We start from the raw sequence: 16146 nt of genomic DNA, 5'->3' as shown, positions 1-16146 counted from the left end.
GATGCCAGTCATGGTGGCCGGGGTGCTGTTCTTTCGCAAGAGCAAGGGGGGAAGGTTTCGGCCCATAGCATTTGCAAGCAGCGGATTGAGACCGACAGAACGCAACCGAGTAAATTACAGTTCTATGAAATTGGAATTTCTGGCGTTAAAATGGGCGATGACCGATAAATTTCGGGAGTATTTGCTTGGCCACAGGTGTGTTGTCTTCACAGACAATAACCCCCTGAGCCACCTGTCTTTGGCCAAACTTGGTGCTCTGGAGCAGCGTTGGGCAGCCCAGCTAGCTGCTTTTGATTTTGAGATCCGCTACTGTCCAGGTAAAAACAACTCGAAAGCGGATGCTTTGTCCCGTCTGCACCCACCGGTGGCCATAGACTTGGATGCAATGGTTGCCGGTACTGGCCATCCACCACCCTTGAGGCAAGCTTTGCAAACCTGAGGGTTTGAAGCACAGCAAGCCGCTGTACAGGTTATTCCCCAGCAACTACCCACTGACCTCTCAGCCCTTCAGCAGGCTGACCGGGTGCTCAGTAATGTGTTGGCATTCTGGCTTGAGAAACGGTACCCAAACCACAATGAGCGTAGCCAGCTGTCCCGGCTCTCTCTGGCACTTTTCAGACAATGGGGTCGATTGGTTGAGGAGGCTGGGGTGGCTTATCGGCAGGTTTCGCGTTCCGATGGTGGGGAGCCAGTTCGTTAGGTACTCCTGCCTGTTGCCTTGAAAGCACAGGTCCTTACTGAGGTCCACCAAAACCAGGGCCATCAAGGCATAGATAGGACCTTGGACTTGCTGAGGCAGCGTTGTTACTGGCCGGTGATGGCTTCAGATGTGAGGCACTGGTGTCAAACCTGTGAACGATGTCAGGTCGCAAAGGATGCTGGGCCATCAGCTCGGAGTTTCCTGGGCCATTTGTTGGCTTCAGAGCCGAATTAAATTTTGGCCATAGATTTCACCATGCTCGAGCCATCTCGTAGCGCACTGGAGAATGTCCTTGTGGTGACAGATGTGTTCAGCAAGTACCCCCTGGCCTTTCCGACCCGAGACCAAACTGCTTCTACAGTAGCCCAGGTGTTGTCAATGGAGTGGTTTTCAAAGTTTGGCGCTCCGGTCCGGATTCATTCGGACCAGGGTAGGAACTTTGAGAGTACACTAATTAAGCAGCTCTGCAAACTATATGGGATTGAGGTGGTGTCCAGAAATCGAGGTGGGCTTCATTGATAATTGGAGATCCTTCTGGGGAAAACCGAACCTGATAGGAAGAGATGGAATCCATACCCTACTTTAAAGGGAGCATCTCTACTATCAGAAAACATGGCACAGTCACTGTTATGATGTTATCATCTCATGAATGAGACCATGTTACAGAGGTGGAGTCCTCCACGCCCCTCTGCGCTTGCCTTAGGACAGTTTCCCTCCCATTGCTATTATGATAGCTGTGTTCATCGCCATGACAACTGTTGTGATGGTGATGAATATTATTTTATGGAGACGGTGTCTGTCCCCCGACCCAGATTTCACAATGATTTTAACATAAAATCAAATAAAAGAGCTATCAATTATAAAAATCTGAAAAAAATTAAAATCTCAAATATAGAAACACCAAAACATAAAACCATTAGATGTGCTCTATTAAATATTAGATCACTGAGATCCAAATCTCTACTAGTAAATGACCTTATCTCAGAAAATAACTTTGATTTATTCTGTTTAACTGAAACATGGCTGTATCAAGATGAATATGTTAGTTTAAATGAAGCCACTCCTCCCAGTCATTTAAATACTCATATGCCACGAGACATAGGCCGTGGAGGTGGTGTAGCAGCTATTTATCATTCCTCTCTCCTAATCTATCCTAAACCAAAGGCCAGTTACACTTCCTTTGAAAGCTTGGTTCTAAATTTATCTCATACCGAATCAAAAACCTGCCAGCCAGTCTTATTTGCGATAATTTACCGTCCTCCAGGCCCTTATTCTGAATTTCTATCAGAATTCTCTGAGTTTATATCAAACTTAGTCCTCACTTCTGATAAAATACTGATAGTAGGAGATTTTAATATCCATGTTGACAAAGATAGTTAGTTAGTTAGTTAGTTAGTTTATTTCTTCGGTCATTGTGAACATCCAGATCTAAGGTCATTCAAAGATCCCACACATTACACGACAGGAAAAAAAAAAAAAAAAAAAAAGCTCAGCCTTTATGTCCCTAATAGACTCAGTTGGTTTTTTTCAAACTATTAATGAAGCTTCTCATCGTTTAAATCATACTCTTGATCTTGTTCTAACATATGGCCTTGATATTAATGAACTAAAAGTCTACCCTGAAAATCCTCTGCTATCAGATCACTTTTTAATATCTTTTAACATTATCCTAGAGGATCTCGCACTGTGCAATAAAATAGTTACGAGAAGAAATCTGTCCAATAGTGCTGTGGCTAAATTTAAAGAGGCCATTCCTGCTGCCTTAAACTCAGTGCACCATCCAATAAATAACTATGATATTAATTATAACCCCTCTCAACTGGATCTGCTTGTCGATAGCTCTGCTAGTCTACTAAAATCCACCTTGGACTCAATTGCCCCATTGAGGGAAAAAACTATTAAACGTCAGAGGAAAGCTCCGTGGTTTAGCTCTGAACCTCGCACACTCAAACAAACAACCCGTAAATTAGAGAGAATGTGGCGCTCCAATAAAACAGAGGAGTCACGAATACTCTGGCAAGAAAGCCATAGTAAATACATGACAGCCTTACGACATACTCGATCTACATACTACTCCTCACTAATTGAAGAAAATAAAAATAATCCGAGGTACCTTTTTAGCACTGTAGCCAGGCTAACACAAAGTCAGAGCTCTATTGAGCCCATGATTCCTCTAGCCCTCAGCTGTGAGGACTTTATGACATTTTTTAACCATAAAATTCATAAGATTAGAGATAAAATTAGCCACTCCCTGCCTTCACCTGGGCCTGCTGTACCATTAAATGTAAATAGGCCTAAACTAAACTGTTTCACACATATAGGACTTCAGGAACTTAACTCTATTATTTCATCCTCCAAACCATCGACCTGCCTTTCAGATCCAATCCCAACTAAGCTGTTTAAAGAAGTTGTTCCCCTGGTCTGCCCATCTTTGTTGGAGACAATAAATATATCCCTATCAATAGGCTATCAATGCCACAGTCCTTTAAAGTAGCTATAATCAAACCCCTTCTCAAAAAACCTACTCTTGATTCCAGCACTTTAGCAAACTACAGGCCTATATCTAATCTTCCTTTTATTTCAAAGATTCTTGAGAAAGTTGTGGCGGCTCAGCTCTGTGACTTCCTTCAAAACAACAACCTGTTCGAGGACTTCCAGTCAGGTTTTAGAGCTCAACACAGCACAGAGACTGCTTTAGTTAAAGTAACTAATGATCTACTCTGGGCTTCAGATGAAGGACGGCTCTCAGTGCTGGTTTTATTAGATCTTAGTGCAGCTTTTGACACTATAGATCACTATATTCTACTAGAGAGATTAGAGGAATTACTTGGAATCACAGGGACTGCCCTAAACTGGTTTAAGTCCTACCTATCTGATAGGTACCAGTTTGTACACGTGAATAATAAGTCTTCTGTGTACACTAAAGTAAGCTACGGGGTTCCTCAGGGCTCTGTGCTAGGTCCAATCCTCTTCTGTATCTATATGATCCCCCTTGGTAATGTTATGAGAAAATACTCTGTTAACTTTCACTGCTATGCTGATGATACCCAACTGTATGTATCAATGAAGCCAGGTGAGACAAATCAGCTATCTAAACTTGAGGCCTGTCTAAAGGACATTAGGGCCTGGATGGACCAAAATTTTCTTCTTCTTAACTCAGACAAGACTGAGGTCATTGTACTGGGCCCACGACACCTTAGAGAAACCTATGCTAGCCTAACTGCCCTAGATGGCATTACTCTGGCACAAAGCACAACTGTTAGAAACCTTGGAGTTCTATTTGATCAGGATTTATCCTTCAACTCTCACATAAAACAAACTTCAAGAACTGCCTTCTTTCATGTCCGTAACATTGCTAAAATCAGATCTATCCTGTCTCAGAGCGACGCCGAAAAGCTAGTCCATGCTTTTGTTACCTCTAGACTGGATTATTGTAATTCTCTTTTAGCAGGCTGCCCGAGCAAGTCGCTTAAGACACTTCAGCTGGTTCAAAATGCTGCAGCACGTGTACTGACTAAAGCTAGGAGAAGAGATCACATTACTCCTGTATTAGCCTCTCTGCATTGGCTTCCCATAAAATATAGAATAGAATTCAAGATTCTTCTTCTCACTTATAAAGCCCTAAATGGACAGGCACCAGTCTATCTCAAGGAGCTTGTAGTGCCATACAATCCCCCCAGAACACTACGCTCTCAAAATGCTGGACTACTCGTTGTTCCATTTGTCTCTAAAAGTAGTTTAGGAGGAAGAGCTTTCAGTTATCAGGCCCCACTTCTCTGGAACCATCTACCAACCATGGTTCGGGGGGCAGACACCCTCTCTACCTTTAAGGTTAGGCTCAAAACATTCCTCTTTGGTAAAGCTTTTAGTTAGGAACCAGCTCATAGCTCATAGTTAAGATGCAATAGGCAGGGGGGGTCTGGCATGCTCGGTTGGAGAGAGGTCATTTAGGTTAGAGAGGGACCGGAGAGGGTCCCATTCCTCTCTCAAACACTCCCTCTGTCTGCTTCTTCCCTTGTGTGTTTGCTCCTGTACTCCTTCTGGCTTTTGTCTTGCAGGTCCGTGGGATCCTCAGTGTGGAGTTACAGAGACTCAACAACTCTGTCTCCACCCTTTCCTCTGCACACACCCAACACAGCATAACGTGGATGGCTGTTCATCATAGGAATGGGATCCACACAAGGTTCCTGCTGCTTAACAGAAGGTTTTCCTTGCCGCCATGATGAATTCATGTTGGGTGTGGGATACATATGTATGTGTATATACGTATATATGCATATGTGTGTATCCATAAAATGAAGAGTCCGTCCTTAAGACTGCTCTACTGGAAAGTGTCTTGAGATACCATTTGTTTTGATTTGGCGCTATACAAATAAAAGATTGATTGGTTGATTAATCGAAAAGTCCCGGACAACCCCTTATCACCCCGCTGGGAATGGCCAGTGCGAGCGGTTTAACCGCACCCTTCACGATCTGTTACGTACTTTGCCAACATCCCGTAAGCGGGATTGGCACTCCTGTCTACCACAAGTGTTGTATGCTTACAACACTACTCCCCACCAATCGACTGGGGAATCTCCTTTCTTCCTCATGTTTGGCCGTGAGGCAAGGCTTCCAGTCGATTTTCTGTTGGGGAGGGTCTACGATCCTGTGGGAGGGACTGTGCGTGATTGGGTGCAGGAGCACCAAACTCGGTTGCTTCTAGCTTTTGATAGCGTTCGAGACCAGCTAGTGGTAAATGTTGTTTGTTGCTAAATGTTGCCAAAAGCTGCTCTTTGCCATCGGTGCCCCATAACATGTGAGAACAAAAACAGACAAAGATCACATGGACACACTGCACTGCTCATCATTTTATTTCATGTTTGAAAGGCTTCATTTTTTTCCGTGTATAGATTTGAGATATATATAATTATATTTTCATATTAAATATTTGTCATAATTAAAAAAAATTGTCATCTAGTGTTTGAATAGTTTATCATTTTAACTTCCACTCTGATGTAACTTAAGAGTTTTGTTTTGGGTTTCCGTCTTATTTTGTACAATTTTAAAGACCTTTTTTATTTTTATTTTTTCATTGTTTGCTTAGTTTGTGGGTGTTTACTAAATTTGCACTTGTTAACCTGTAAATAAAACATGACAACCAATGAAAACTCAGGATTTTGTTCATATCCTGCATGTTAAAGTGCTTGTTCATGGAATTTTGACATTTTTATGGGTAGTTTTGACGGTTCAAAATCACAGTGTAAAAGCAATTGAATGCTGCCTACATTGGAGAATATTTTAGCAGGGAGATTAAACCATAAAGTTTTCATATGAGTCATTAAGTTTTGTAACCATCTTAGTTTTAAAACACCATTCATCAGATCAAAGTCAATAGCATTAAGACCACCTTCCTCTAAAGACTTGACAATATCATTGTTCCTTATATAATGACGTCTATTTTTCCAGATGAAATTGAAGTTGTTTTGATTGATTTGTTTAATAACAGTTTGTGGTTTGTCCAGAGAATATGCAGGGTAAATGATTCTTGAGAGACCTTCCATTTTAGAGAGCAGTAACCAACCAAATATGGAGAGATCTCTCTGTAACCATGTATTTAATATAGTTTTACTCTTTTTCATTGTATTATCAAAGTTGCTTTTTAATCAGACTTCTGAGTTTTTTGAGATGGTAATCTCCAAGTATTTTACCTGGTCTTTAACAGGTATATCATACAGGGCTATTTGAGGGTGGTCATGAATTGCCATGAATTCACATTTATCAATATTTAAGTGAAGACCAGAGGCTTTGGAAAAGCGACTGACTACTTGTAGAGCTATAGGTATTTGTGCCTCATTTTTAAGGAAAAGGGTGGTGTCATCTGCAAGCTGATTTATAGCTAATGGGTGGTCTAAAACATCTCATTTAATTTTTTGACCTCTTCACAGTTTTTGAACATAAAGCTAAGAATTTCCACAACCATAATGAATAGTAAAGGGGATGCAGGGCATCCTTGTTGAATGCCTCTTTTAACATCAAATCATTTACAGGTACCAAAAGGGAGCAACACAGAAATATTGATATCACTGTGTAATATTTTGATAATTTCACAAAAGGCGTCTCCAGAAGTCCAAGAAAAGAATAAAACCATTATCCTCAATTTTGCACCAATAATCTAATAAGTCTATAGACACCATCCTAATGTTGTTATGGATAGAGTGACCTCTGAGAAAACCAGATTGTGATTCATAATTTGTGAAATACCTTCTTTAAGTCTGTTAGCAATAACATGAGCAAAAAGTTTATAATCCACATTGAGTAAGGTTATCAGTCTGAAATTGTTCAAATACTTTTATATTTACCACTTTTGGGGATCAGTGAAATGAGTCCTTGTTTCATGGTGTTCATCAGAGATTTAGCTTTGATACATTCTTGTATGGCAAAGAAAAAAAGGTGTTTTATATCCTCTTAGAAGTGTTTGTAAAAGTCTGATGAGAGGCCATCCTGACCAGGGGATTTCCTTAGGGAGAGATGTTTAACTGCAGTATCTACTCAAACATATCAATGTCTGCATCACACATTTCCTTAAAATCCAGGCTGATGGTAGGAATGTTGTGTTTTATACTGTCCAGGAGAGATGAGTCTTTATCAGAGGTCCATGAATAAAGATCCTTATAAAATTCATAAACTTCCTCAGCAATGACTTTGGGATCCATGCATTCAACATCATTAATCATGTGTGTCAATCAAATTCCTCTCCTGTTTCCTCTTTTCAAGGCCACAAAAATATGCTGTGTTACGTTCACCTTCTTCAAATCATTTGTCTCTAACGAAAGCTCCTCTGGCTCTTTGAGAACTTCATTCATCCAATTTGGATTTGAGAATTATAAAGGTAGCTTTGTCCGAGTCCAACATTGGAGTTTTCTCACAATATTCATCCAAATCTTGTATTAGTTTAAGTTCTTGTTCCCTCAAAGTCTTGCTTCTTTCCTTTCCAAAACATATTGAAACCTGTCTGACCATGAATTAAAAAAATTCTCATCTCCAGCGGTAGTTACCAATAGTTACATCATATCTGATTCCTTAATTGTGTTGCAATATTCCTGGTTTTTCAGCAAATCTGCATTAAATTTCCAATACACATAACTTTTGGTAGAACTTATATCTGGTTTTAAGTTAAGGTACAATAGGCAGTGGTGGGTTAACGGTGCATTGGAGATAGTTACATCTGAGACATGGTTAACCAATTCTGGAGCATCTAAGCATATACGATCTAGTCAATTCTAGATCTTATAACCCATTAGGTTTAATCCATGAGTACTGTCTGAGCTTTGGGTTTTTATTACTCCAGATATCAAGCAATGAGAATGTGTTAGAAAATTCAATCAAAGTGATACTAAAATGTGTATCTGTGAATTTTGATGGATACTTATCCAAGTAATCATCAGGTGTTAAGTTGAAGTCTCCTCTGGTAAGTATTAAGTCTGTATGATACAACCTTTAATACTGAGAAATAACGTTTGTGATTTCTTGTAATAGGTTCTTGTTTTGCGTGGTAGTAATATAGACATAAACATTTGTTAGAATTATGTCTGCATTGTCAATCTTTATGACAGCTGTCAGCCAGTGTCCATTGTCATCTGCCTTATATGAAATGACCTCACCTGGGCACTTGTTAAAGCAGATGGCAACTCCAGCTGATCCATTACTTCCATGGCTGAAGAGGATTTGATGGATGGCTGATTGTCTTTAAAACCCCTTGAATTCAATGAAACAAAACTTAAGTTGGCTTTCAAAACATTCATCAGCTGGATAACCCCGCAGCAATACAACAATGAACAAAAGAGTCAATGAAACACTGATCTCTATCATACAGCAGTGTAGCCACCCGCCACCATATTGGTACACTGAAAACATGCCAACAACATGTGTCGCTCAACTGCGTCATTATGGGGCTGTAAGACTATTATTATAGTAATTTATTGATGGTACACCCACAGTTGTTGTGGAATGTGTTTATTAAAGTTAAATCAGAATGCATTATTTTGTTAATAAAACACTCCAGCAGTCACAGGGATTAAGTGCATCATTATTACACAAAATGTGTTTTTATAAACACCATAAAACTATAAAGAAAATAAATGTATTTTACGAACAATGTGCATATAAAATGGAAATTACCATTATTATAGGTCTACTTTCTATCTTGTCAAATGCTCTAGGTACCTTTTACTAATTGAACTTAATGTAGTAGTTATAATAATAATAATAATAGTCAGCTCATTAAACTGAAAAGAACAGTATCACTGAAGTAAACAATGTAATGAACAAGACGTGTTTAATATTCAGGTCAATATAAGTAAACCAGAGAGTGTTTTTTATTTGAATCTATTATACTATTTTATTTATATATGTACATACACAAGACCTGCCACTACAGTGGGGAAAAAAAGTATTTAGTCAGCCACCAATTGTGCAAGTTCTCCCACTTAAAATGATGACAGAGGTCTGTAATTTTCATCATAGGTACACTTCAACTGTGAGAGACAGAATGTGAAAAAAAAATCCAGGAATTCACATTGTAGGATTTTTAAAGATTTTATTTGTAAATTATGGTGGAAAATAAGTATTTGGTCACTTCAAACAAGAAAGATCTCTGGCTCTCACAGACCTGTAACTTCTTCTTTAAGAAGCTCTTCTGTCCTCCACTCGTTACCTGTATTAATGGCACCTGTTTGAACTGGTTATCAGTATAAAAGACACCTGTCCACAACCTCAAACAGTCAGACTCCAAACTCCACTATGGCCAAGACCAAAGAGCTGTCGAAGGACACCAGGAAAAGAATTGTAGACCTGCACCAGACTGGGAAGAGTGAATCTACAATAGGCAAGCAGCTTGGTGTGAAAAAATCAACTGTGGGAGCAATTATCAGAAAATGGAAGACATACAAGACCACTGATAATCTCCCTCGATTGGGTCAAAATGATCATGAGAACGGTGAGCAAAAATCCCAGAACCACACGGGGGGACCTGGTGAATGACCTGCAGAGAGCTGGGACCAAAGTAACAAAGGTTACTATCAGTAACACACTACGCCGACAGGGAATCAAATCCTGCAGTGCCAGACGTGTCCCCCTGCTTAAGACAGTGCATGTCCAGGCCCGTCTGAAGTTTGCCAGAGAGCACATGGATGATACAGCAGAGGATTGGGAGAATGTCATGTGGTCAGATGAAACCAAAATGGAACTTTTTGGTATAAACTCAACTCGTCGTGTTTGGAGGAAGAAGAATACTGAGTTGCATCCCAAGAACACCATACCTACTGTGAAGCATGGGGGTGGAAACATCATGCTTTGGGGCTGTTTTTCTGCTAAGGGGACAGGACGACTGATCCGTGTTAAGGAAAGAATGAATGGGGCCATGTATCGTGAGATTTTGAGCCAAAACCTCCTTCCATCAGTGAGAGCTTTGAAGATGAAACGTGTCTGGGTCTTCCAGCATGACAATAATCCCAAACACACCGCCCGGGCAACGAAGGAGTGGCTCCGTAAGAAGCATTTGAAAGTCCTGGAGTGGCCTAGCCAGTCTCCAGACCTCAACCCCATAGAAAATCTGTGGAGGGAGGTGAAAGTCCGTGTTGCTCGGCGACAGCCCCAAAACATCACTGCTCTCGAGAAGATCTGTTGTTTAGTTTACCAAGATGGTGGCTTTTTCACCAATGGTATAATAGAGATCAGTGATGTTGTAAACCCTGACAAACCCACCATTTGGTTTTAACAAGATACATTTGTCTTTACTCACTTTATTTGTAAGAAACTTGCATAATGTGATAACTTCAATGATCAAGATCAGCATGTTGAATGTCTCTGTATTTTTCCAAAGATTTATAATGTGAATAATATTAAATCAAGTGCAAGTTATTGTAGGTTTTTGAGTCAATAATTCATTGCAGAATATTAACCAAAGCATTAGACTGATCTGAAGTTATTCATCTCCCAAAAACAATGAACTGATGCATCGACAAACACTTTGAATTAAAACCAGCATTACCTGCTTCAGTGATCTGTAACTCACCTGTTAGTAGGGCTGTATCATTTTACCATTAAAAAATATCAGATTTTTTAAAGAAAAATTTGAGTTTCAATTTGATTTTTGAAATGACTGCAGACATCAGATATATTGTCAAAAGTGCAACTTTATTGCTGTGATTGTCTAGAGTTAAAATGCATAAAACAATCCCTAAATAAAAAGTAAATGAATCTCGGTCATTCAACAATTTCAAGTTTTAATCCAGGTTTAAGCAAAAGTGCAACAACAACTTCACAGTAGCTTCAATTTTCTGATTAATAAATCATATAACTACATATTAATACATACATAGAAAAATAATAAACTCTTTTAAACTGTTTAAACTGGTTTAAAATGTTACTCACCTATTGGTCTGTATCAAACATATCTCTAATGACAATATTTCTAATTTAATAATTACATATTTAGGGAGCTTATTAGAAATATTTATAATTATTAAAGGTAAACTAAATACAGTGGGTAAAAACACATCAGTTTTTTTTCAGTAAATAATATATTTCTAAAGGTGCTATTTACATGAAATGTCATTTTTTATTATGTGTAATAATGTGAAAAAGACACATGAAGAAATGGAGGTGAAAAAAAAGCGTAGAAAACCTAAGACACCAGCTGAAATCAACCAGTAATTAGTTATAAATTAATATCAGCTGGTTCAGTCCCAACTGATGGCCTATAAAGAAGATGTTTCATTAGTCAATACTTCTATCACCTGCTGTATATGTTGTGTATCTGCTGCTTTCCTTCACTTAGTATTAGATTCTTTACTTAGAAAATCAATATTTACTTTATTCATTTATTTATGTATCTGTCCAAGTCTCTCTAGACATTGAGACCTTGTTATCTTAATAAGACAACCTGCATGAATAAACATTATAGGTAAATAAAATATATTTAGAAATAGAGGAATCAGAATCAGAATTCATTTATTAATCCCAGAGGGAATTTGCTTTTGTTCCAGCCACTTAAAAAAAATCACAAATAAAAGAATAAAACATTTAATAAAGACGAAAGAAAGAATAAACATTATATAAGTCTATAATTAAATAAAAGACTGTTGAAAATAAGGATCAGATACACACACATTACAGTAGTACAAAATAAAGTAAGATAATACTAATAATAATAATAATACAAATATGATACAGATATTTACAACAATCCAGCTGTGAGGTTACAGTGATGCATTATACAGTTTGATCACCACAGGCAGGAATGATTTCCTGTGAAGAATCTAGTTATTATAAATAACAAATTATGAATGTTTTATTAGAATAGAATAGAATAGACCTTTATTGATCCCCAAATGTGGGAAATTCACATTTTGCAGCAACACAATAGAATATTAAGAACAAAAATAAAGACCAACATAGGATAATAGTGTAAATATCCGACTGTGGTCAAAAAAAACTTTGGGGGAAAAAAAATGAATTCAGAAAAATTAATTTAAGAAAGTCAAAAACAAACAAAAGGCACAACATGAAATTAAAATGATATAAAAATATGTATAATTATTGTAAAAAGTGTCTACACTCCTTGTTTCTAGACTTTACACTGTTTAATGTTTTCTTACTTTCAACTGTAAATCCTGTAAAAACAATAAAACACTTGATATTGTTGTTGGGAATGTGTCTTGATCCAGCAGGAATGTTGGAATATTTGGTGCTTTACTGACATTCATGTTCTATGGACTGATATTAAATCATTTTATTGTCTCTGTTCTCAGACACAAGATGCTGTGTTTAGGAAGACGCTGTATGCCAACACCACCATTTTCATGAAGTGTAAGTAGCCTCACCTCATCTGCATTATGGTTTCTCTAAAGTACTGTACGTGTTTTTCCAGTAGACGGTATTAGCATCTTTTAAGATAACTATATACTATTGCACAAATAGTAATAAACTTCCTGGATAACACTTGATATTATTCAGATAAATAAATAAAGCCAGGATTGAGTGCTGCTTAGAAACTTTGCAAAAAAAAAACAGAAGTTAAAATATTTTCAGATCAATGGTGAGCTTATTCTACTCCTCAATAAAATTTTATGAGCGAGCGAAATTTTGTTTTCTGAGTCAAAATTATCATTATTATTATTATTTGTGTAGTATTATCCGTAATCACAAATGTTTTACCAATTCTAAGTATATAAAATAATTTATTATTATTATTATTATTATTATTATTATTATTATTATTATTATTATTATTATTATTATTTATAACCATAGGTAGTTTTAGGGCTGACATGGTATTGGACAATGTCATCACCACTACTGACTTATGAAAAATGAACACAGCTTTTATTCATTTTGATCCAGGACATTCAGCAGCTCTGCACAACTTTTAACACACTACAATGTCAGGGACTTCCCTGAAAAGCTTCAAAATATTTGGGAAAAAGGGTAAAAAAATATGAAAACATTAACAAAGCAGGTAAGTTATGAAGTGTTTTTATTTACAAATATAAATAGACATTTAATATTCATTATAATAAAAATACATTTTGTTTCTCAGGTGACTTTTAAAACATCTAAACCTTACATTGAAACAAACAAAATAATAAACAATATTATGAACAATAAAATGTGTAATAATACAATTAAAACATACAGTCCCATGGTGGATAGTAGAGCAGGATGAATAGTACGAGAAGGTGAATATAATTAAAATAGAATATAATAGAATCGTACAAATAAAGAAATTACTCCTGCACGGAGGAACAGCAGCAGCTGAAAAACATTTTTTGAATTCGGGAGAAAAACCTCCGAATGTTCTTGAACCTCTTGGGGGTGGGGAAGGGGACGTCTTCAACCATAGGTCCATTCACTGATGAAACACATTCCAGACCCTCATCACAATGATTAGGAAACTGTTCTGGAAAGGAACAGATTCCTGAATCACTCTGAGTTGCAGGAAGATGGAGTTCTTTTCCCAGATCTTGGCATGGCTCCTGAACTCTTTCATTGTCATCATTCACATGAGAAAGAGGGACCTTGGGGACATCTGTCTCAATGTGTGTGATTTGGCTGGATGCAGGAGTGGGTGGGACCTCGTCAGCCTCTTCAGCCACATGTGCCTCACCATCCTTCACAGGAGTAACACTATGTGAGGCCTCCGTTGGCATTAATGCCTGTGCGGTGGTCAGACTAGAGGAAAAATGTAAAAAAAAGATGAGTACAAAAGTCAATAGAACAACAAGTTGATCTCCATGTGCGTGATTGCCTCCTCAGTGCAGTTACTCACTAGTCACTGCTGTCAGGATCCTGGCTCAGGTGGGACATCCTAATAAATGGATGCTGAAGAGCCTCAGTCGGAGAGAATCGCTTCTCCTCATCCAGAGTCAACAGGTGCTTGAGGAAGTCTATGAACTCAGTCCTGTCCTTAAACTCCTCAGCATCCTCTTCTTCATAGATCTGGATTTTAAAAAAGAAAATAAGGAGTTACTGTAGGTCCTAGAACAAGTTCAAACCTCTCTCGCTCAAAACATTTGAAAAGTGTTACAAAAAAATCAACCATGAGTAATTTCAGGTGTTAAACGCATGTATAAAGTAGGTTACATTTTAAAGAAGCGACCGCTGCTAAGTATTTGAACTCAAATATTGTAGAGAATACTTACATAGAGCAGGTCATCCAATGAGAAGAAATGGGGGCGCCATGGGGGCCATTCCTTAGCTTTCACCCTATTAATTTCTGAGTATTCTTCTGGTGTCTGAGGAAACACAATGACAATAATAATGGATTAGGATACGTTTAAGGCAACAGTCAAGATTCAACAACAATAAAACTATGTTTTACCAGGAGCCTCCATCCCAAGCCAAACTCATCTGCCTCCTGACAGAAGAATCTCTTGGTATGCATGCCAAATAGAAGCTGGTCTTCTGACGGCATACCAAGATACTCCACCATGGCTTTCATCTTCAGAAATGACACACAATTACACACATTAGGGGCAGTTCTTCAAGACTTTATATACATGTGTATAAAACAGCTGCAACCCTTAGAAAGAGCCCAGTCCCCACATGTCAATGGCCTCTGTGAACGGAAGGCCAAGACACACCTCTGGGGCCCTGTGAAGCAAAATGAATGAAATACGCTTTAGAAATCTGTTGCTTACCACTAAGTACCAACACTATAATGACTAAGAGTGTATCGATTCATCCATTCGATCGATTAATCGATAGAAATCAGAATCAGAAATCTATAAAACCTCACCTGTACTGTCCATTATTCAGGGATTTATTTCAGTCACAGTGGTTGAATTATTATTTTTGGCTAAAAAGTTACTGAATCGATTTTAAGTCACTGAATCATTTCTGATCAAATCGTTCTGAATGAACCAATAGCGTATTTGAATCGTTACACCCCTAATAATGACACAGGTTTGTTACAAAACCACAGAAGTCATTCAGGCTGACACCCTCATACCTGTAGCCCATGGGCTGAAGCCATTTCCCGTGCGTGATGGAGGAGGATGGATGAGCCAGTCCAAAGTCAATGAGCTTGACTTGTAATGTATCCTCCTCAGTGTTTACCAGCATCACATTGTCAGGCTTGATGTCATTGTGGGTGATCCCCAGAGATTGGAGTCTCTGTAGTGCTACCAACATCTGCAGGGACACGATGAGAAAAGACAGAATTATAATGGAGTTCCTCTTATGGAGCTGTTTAAGATCAGCTTTTAACTCAAAGCTTTATTAATGGATTAACAAGCATCATCATAGATAGGATTTTAGTCAAACAATAAGAAAGGATCATACCTGCTTGGCAATGGGGCGGATTTGGTTCACATACATTGAAGAACCCAGTTTAGTTTTGAGGAACTGTAATAAGTTCATCTCCAGCAACTCAAAGACGAGGCAGGTATAGCTGGAGTACTCAAACCTCTCATGGAACTTGACCAAGTTAAACTGGTCTGGATCCAGTAGGTTGATTTTACTCAACATAGACAGCTGGAGGGGAATAAAAGCATAATTAGATCATCTTTATATCACTATTCTCTAAACAGTTCATAGTTAAAGACCTGTTGGAGGCACCAAAACTAGGAGAGATCCAAACACTCACCTCCTCCTCCATGTCTTGCACAAACGTGTCCTTCAATATTTTTACTGCCACTAATTCGCTGGTGGAATTAACCTGGCACTTGGCCACTTTACCGAAGGCACCTTCTCCGATGAACTCAATGATTGTATATTGAGTTGAGCTGCTCTGCAGAACCTGCCCTACAGTGAGTTGAGACTCTGTCAAAGTGATAGACAGGGCACAAGGTTAGTATTCAGTATTTCAACAGTAAGACTCACATAAACAAGGACATTTTGTCCTGTCAGCTTAGTTTTTTTGTCATTGCTTCATTTTGGATGATAGATGTAAATAAATAAATATT

The 16146-nt window shown here is 38.2% G+C and overlaps 2 protein-coding genes across 2 annotated transcripts; both read right to left on the bottom strand.

Moving 5' to 3' along the window:
- Positions 1-499: 499 nt before the first annotated feature.
- On the bottom strand, positions 500-14672 carry LOC114456323 (uncharacterized). The gene is made up of 5 exons (XM_028437992.1): positions 14562-14672; positions 14383-14475; positions 14010-14179; positions 13529-13912; positions 500-821 (listed from the first exon to the last, which is right to left on the bottom strand). The coding sequence occupies exons 1-5, from the start codon at positions 14670-14672 to the stop codon at positions 500-502; spliced, it is 1080 nt and encodes a 359-aa protein (XP_028293793.1).
- On the bottom strand, positions 14562-15978 carry LOC114456689 (homeodomain-interacting protein kinase 1-like). The gene is made up of 4 exons (XM_028438629.1): positions 15828-15978; positions 15524-15715; positions 15192-15373; positions 14562-14681 (listed from the first exon to the last, which is right to left on the bottom strand). The coding sequence occupies exons 1-4, from the start codon at positions 15837-15839 to the stop codon at positions 14678-14680; spliced, it is 390 nt and encodes a 129-aa protein (XP_028294430.1). The 5' UTR covers positions 15840-15978; the 3' UTR covers positions 14562-14677.
- Between the last annotated feature and the right edge of the window lie 168 nt (positions 15979-16146).

This window comes from Gouania willdenowi, chromosome 22, assembly GCF_900634775.1.
Source record: "Gouania willdenowi chromosome 22, fGouWil2.1, whole genome shotgun sequence".
Classification (NCBI taxonomy): domain Eukaryota; kingdom Metazoa; phylum Chordata; class Actinopteri; order Blenniiformes; family Gobiesocidae; genus Gouania; species Gouania willdenowi.
The sequence above is the reverse complement of the archived record's forward strand: the minus strand, read 5'-3'. Positions and strand labels throughout refer to the sequence as shown.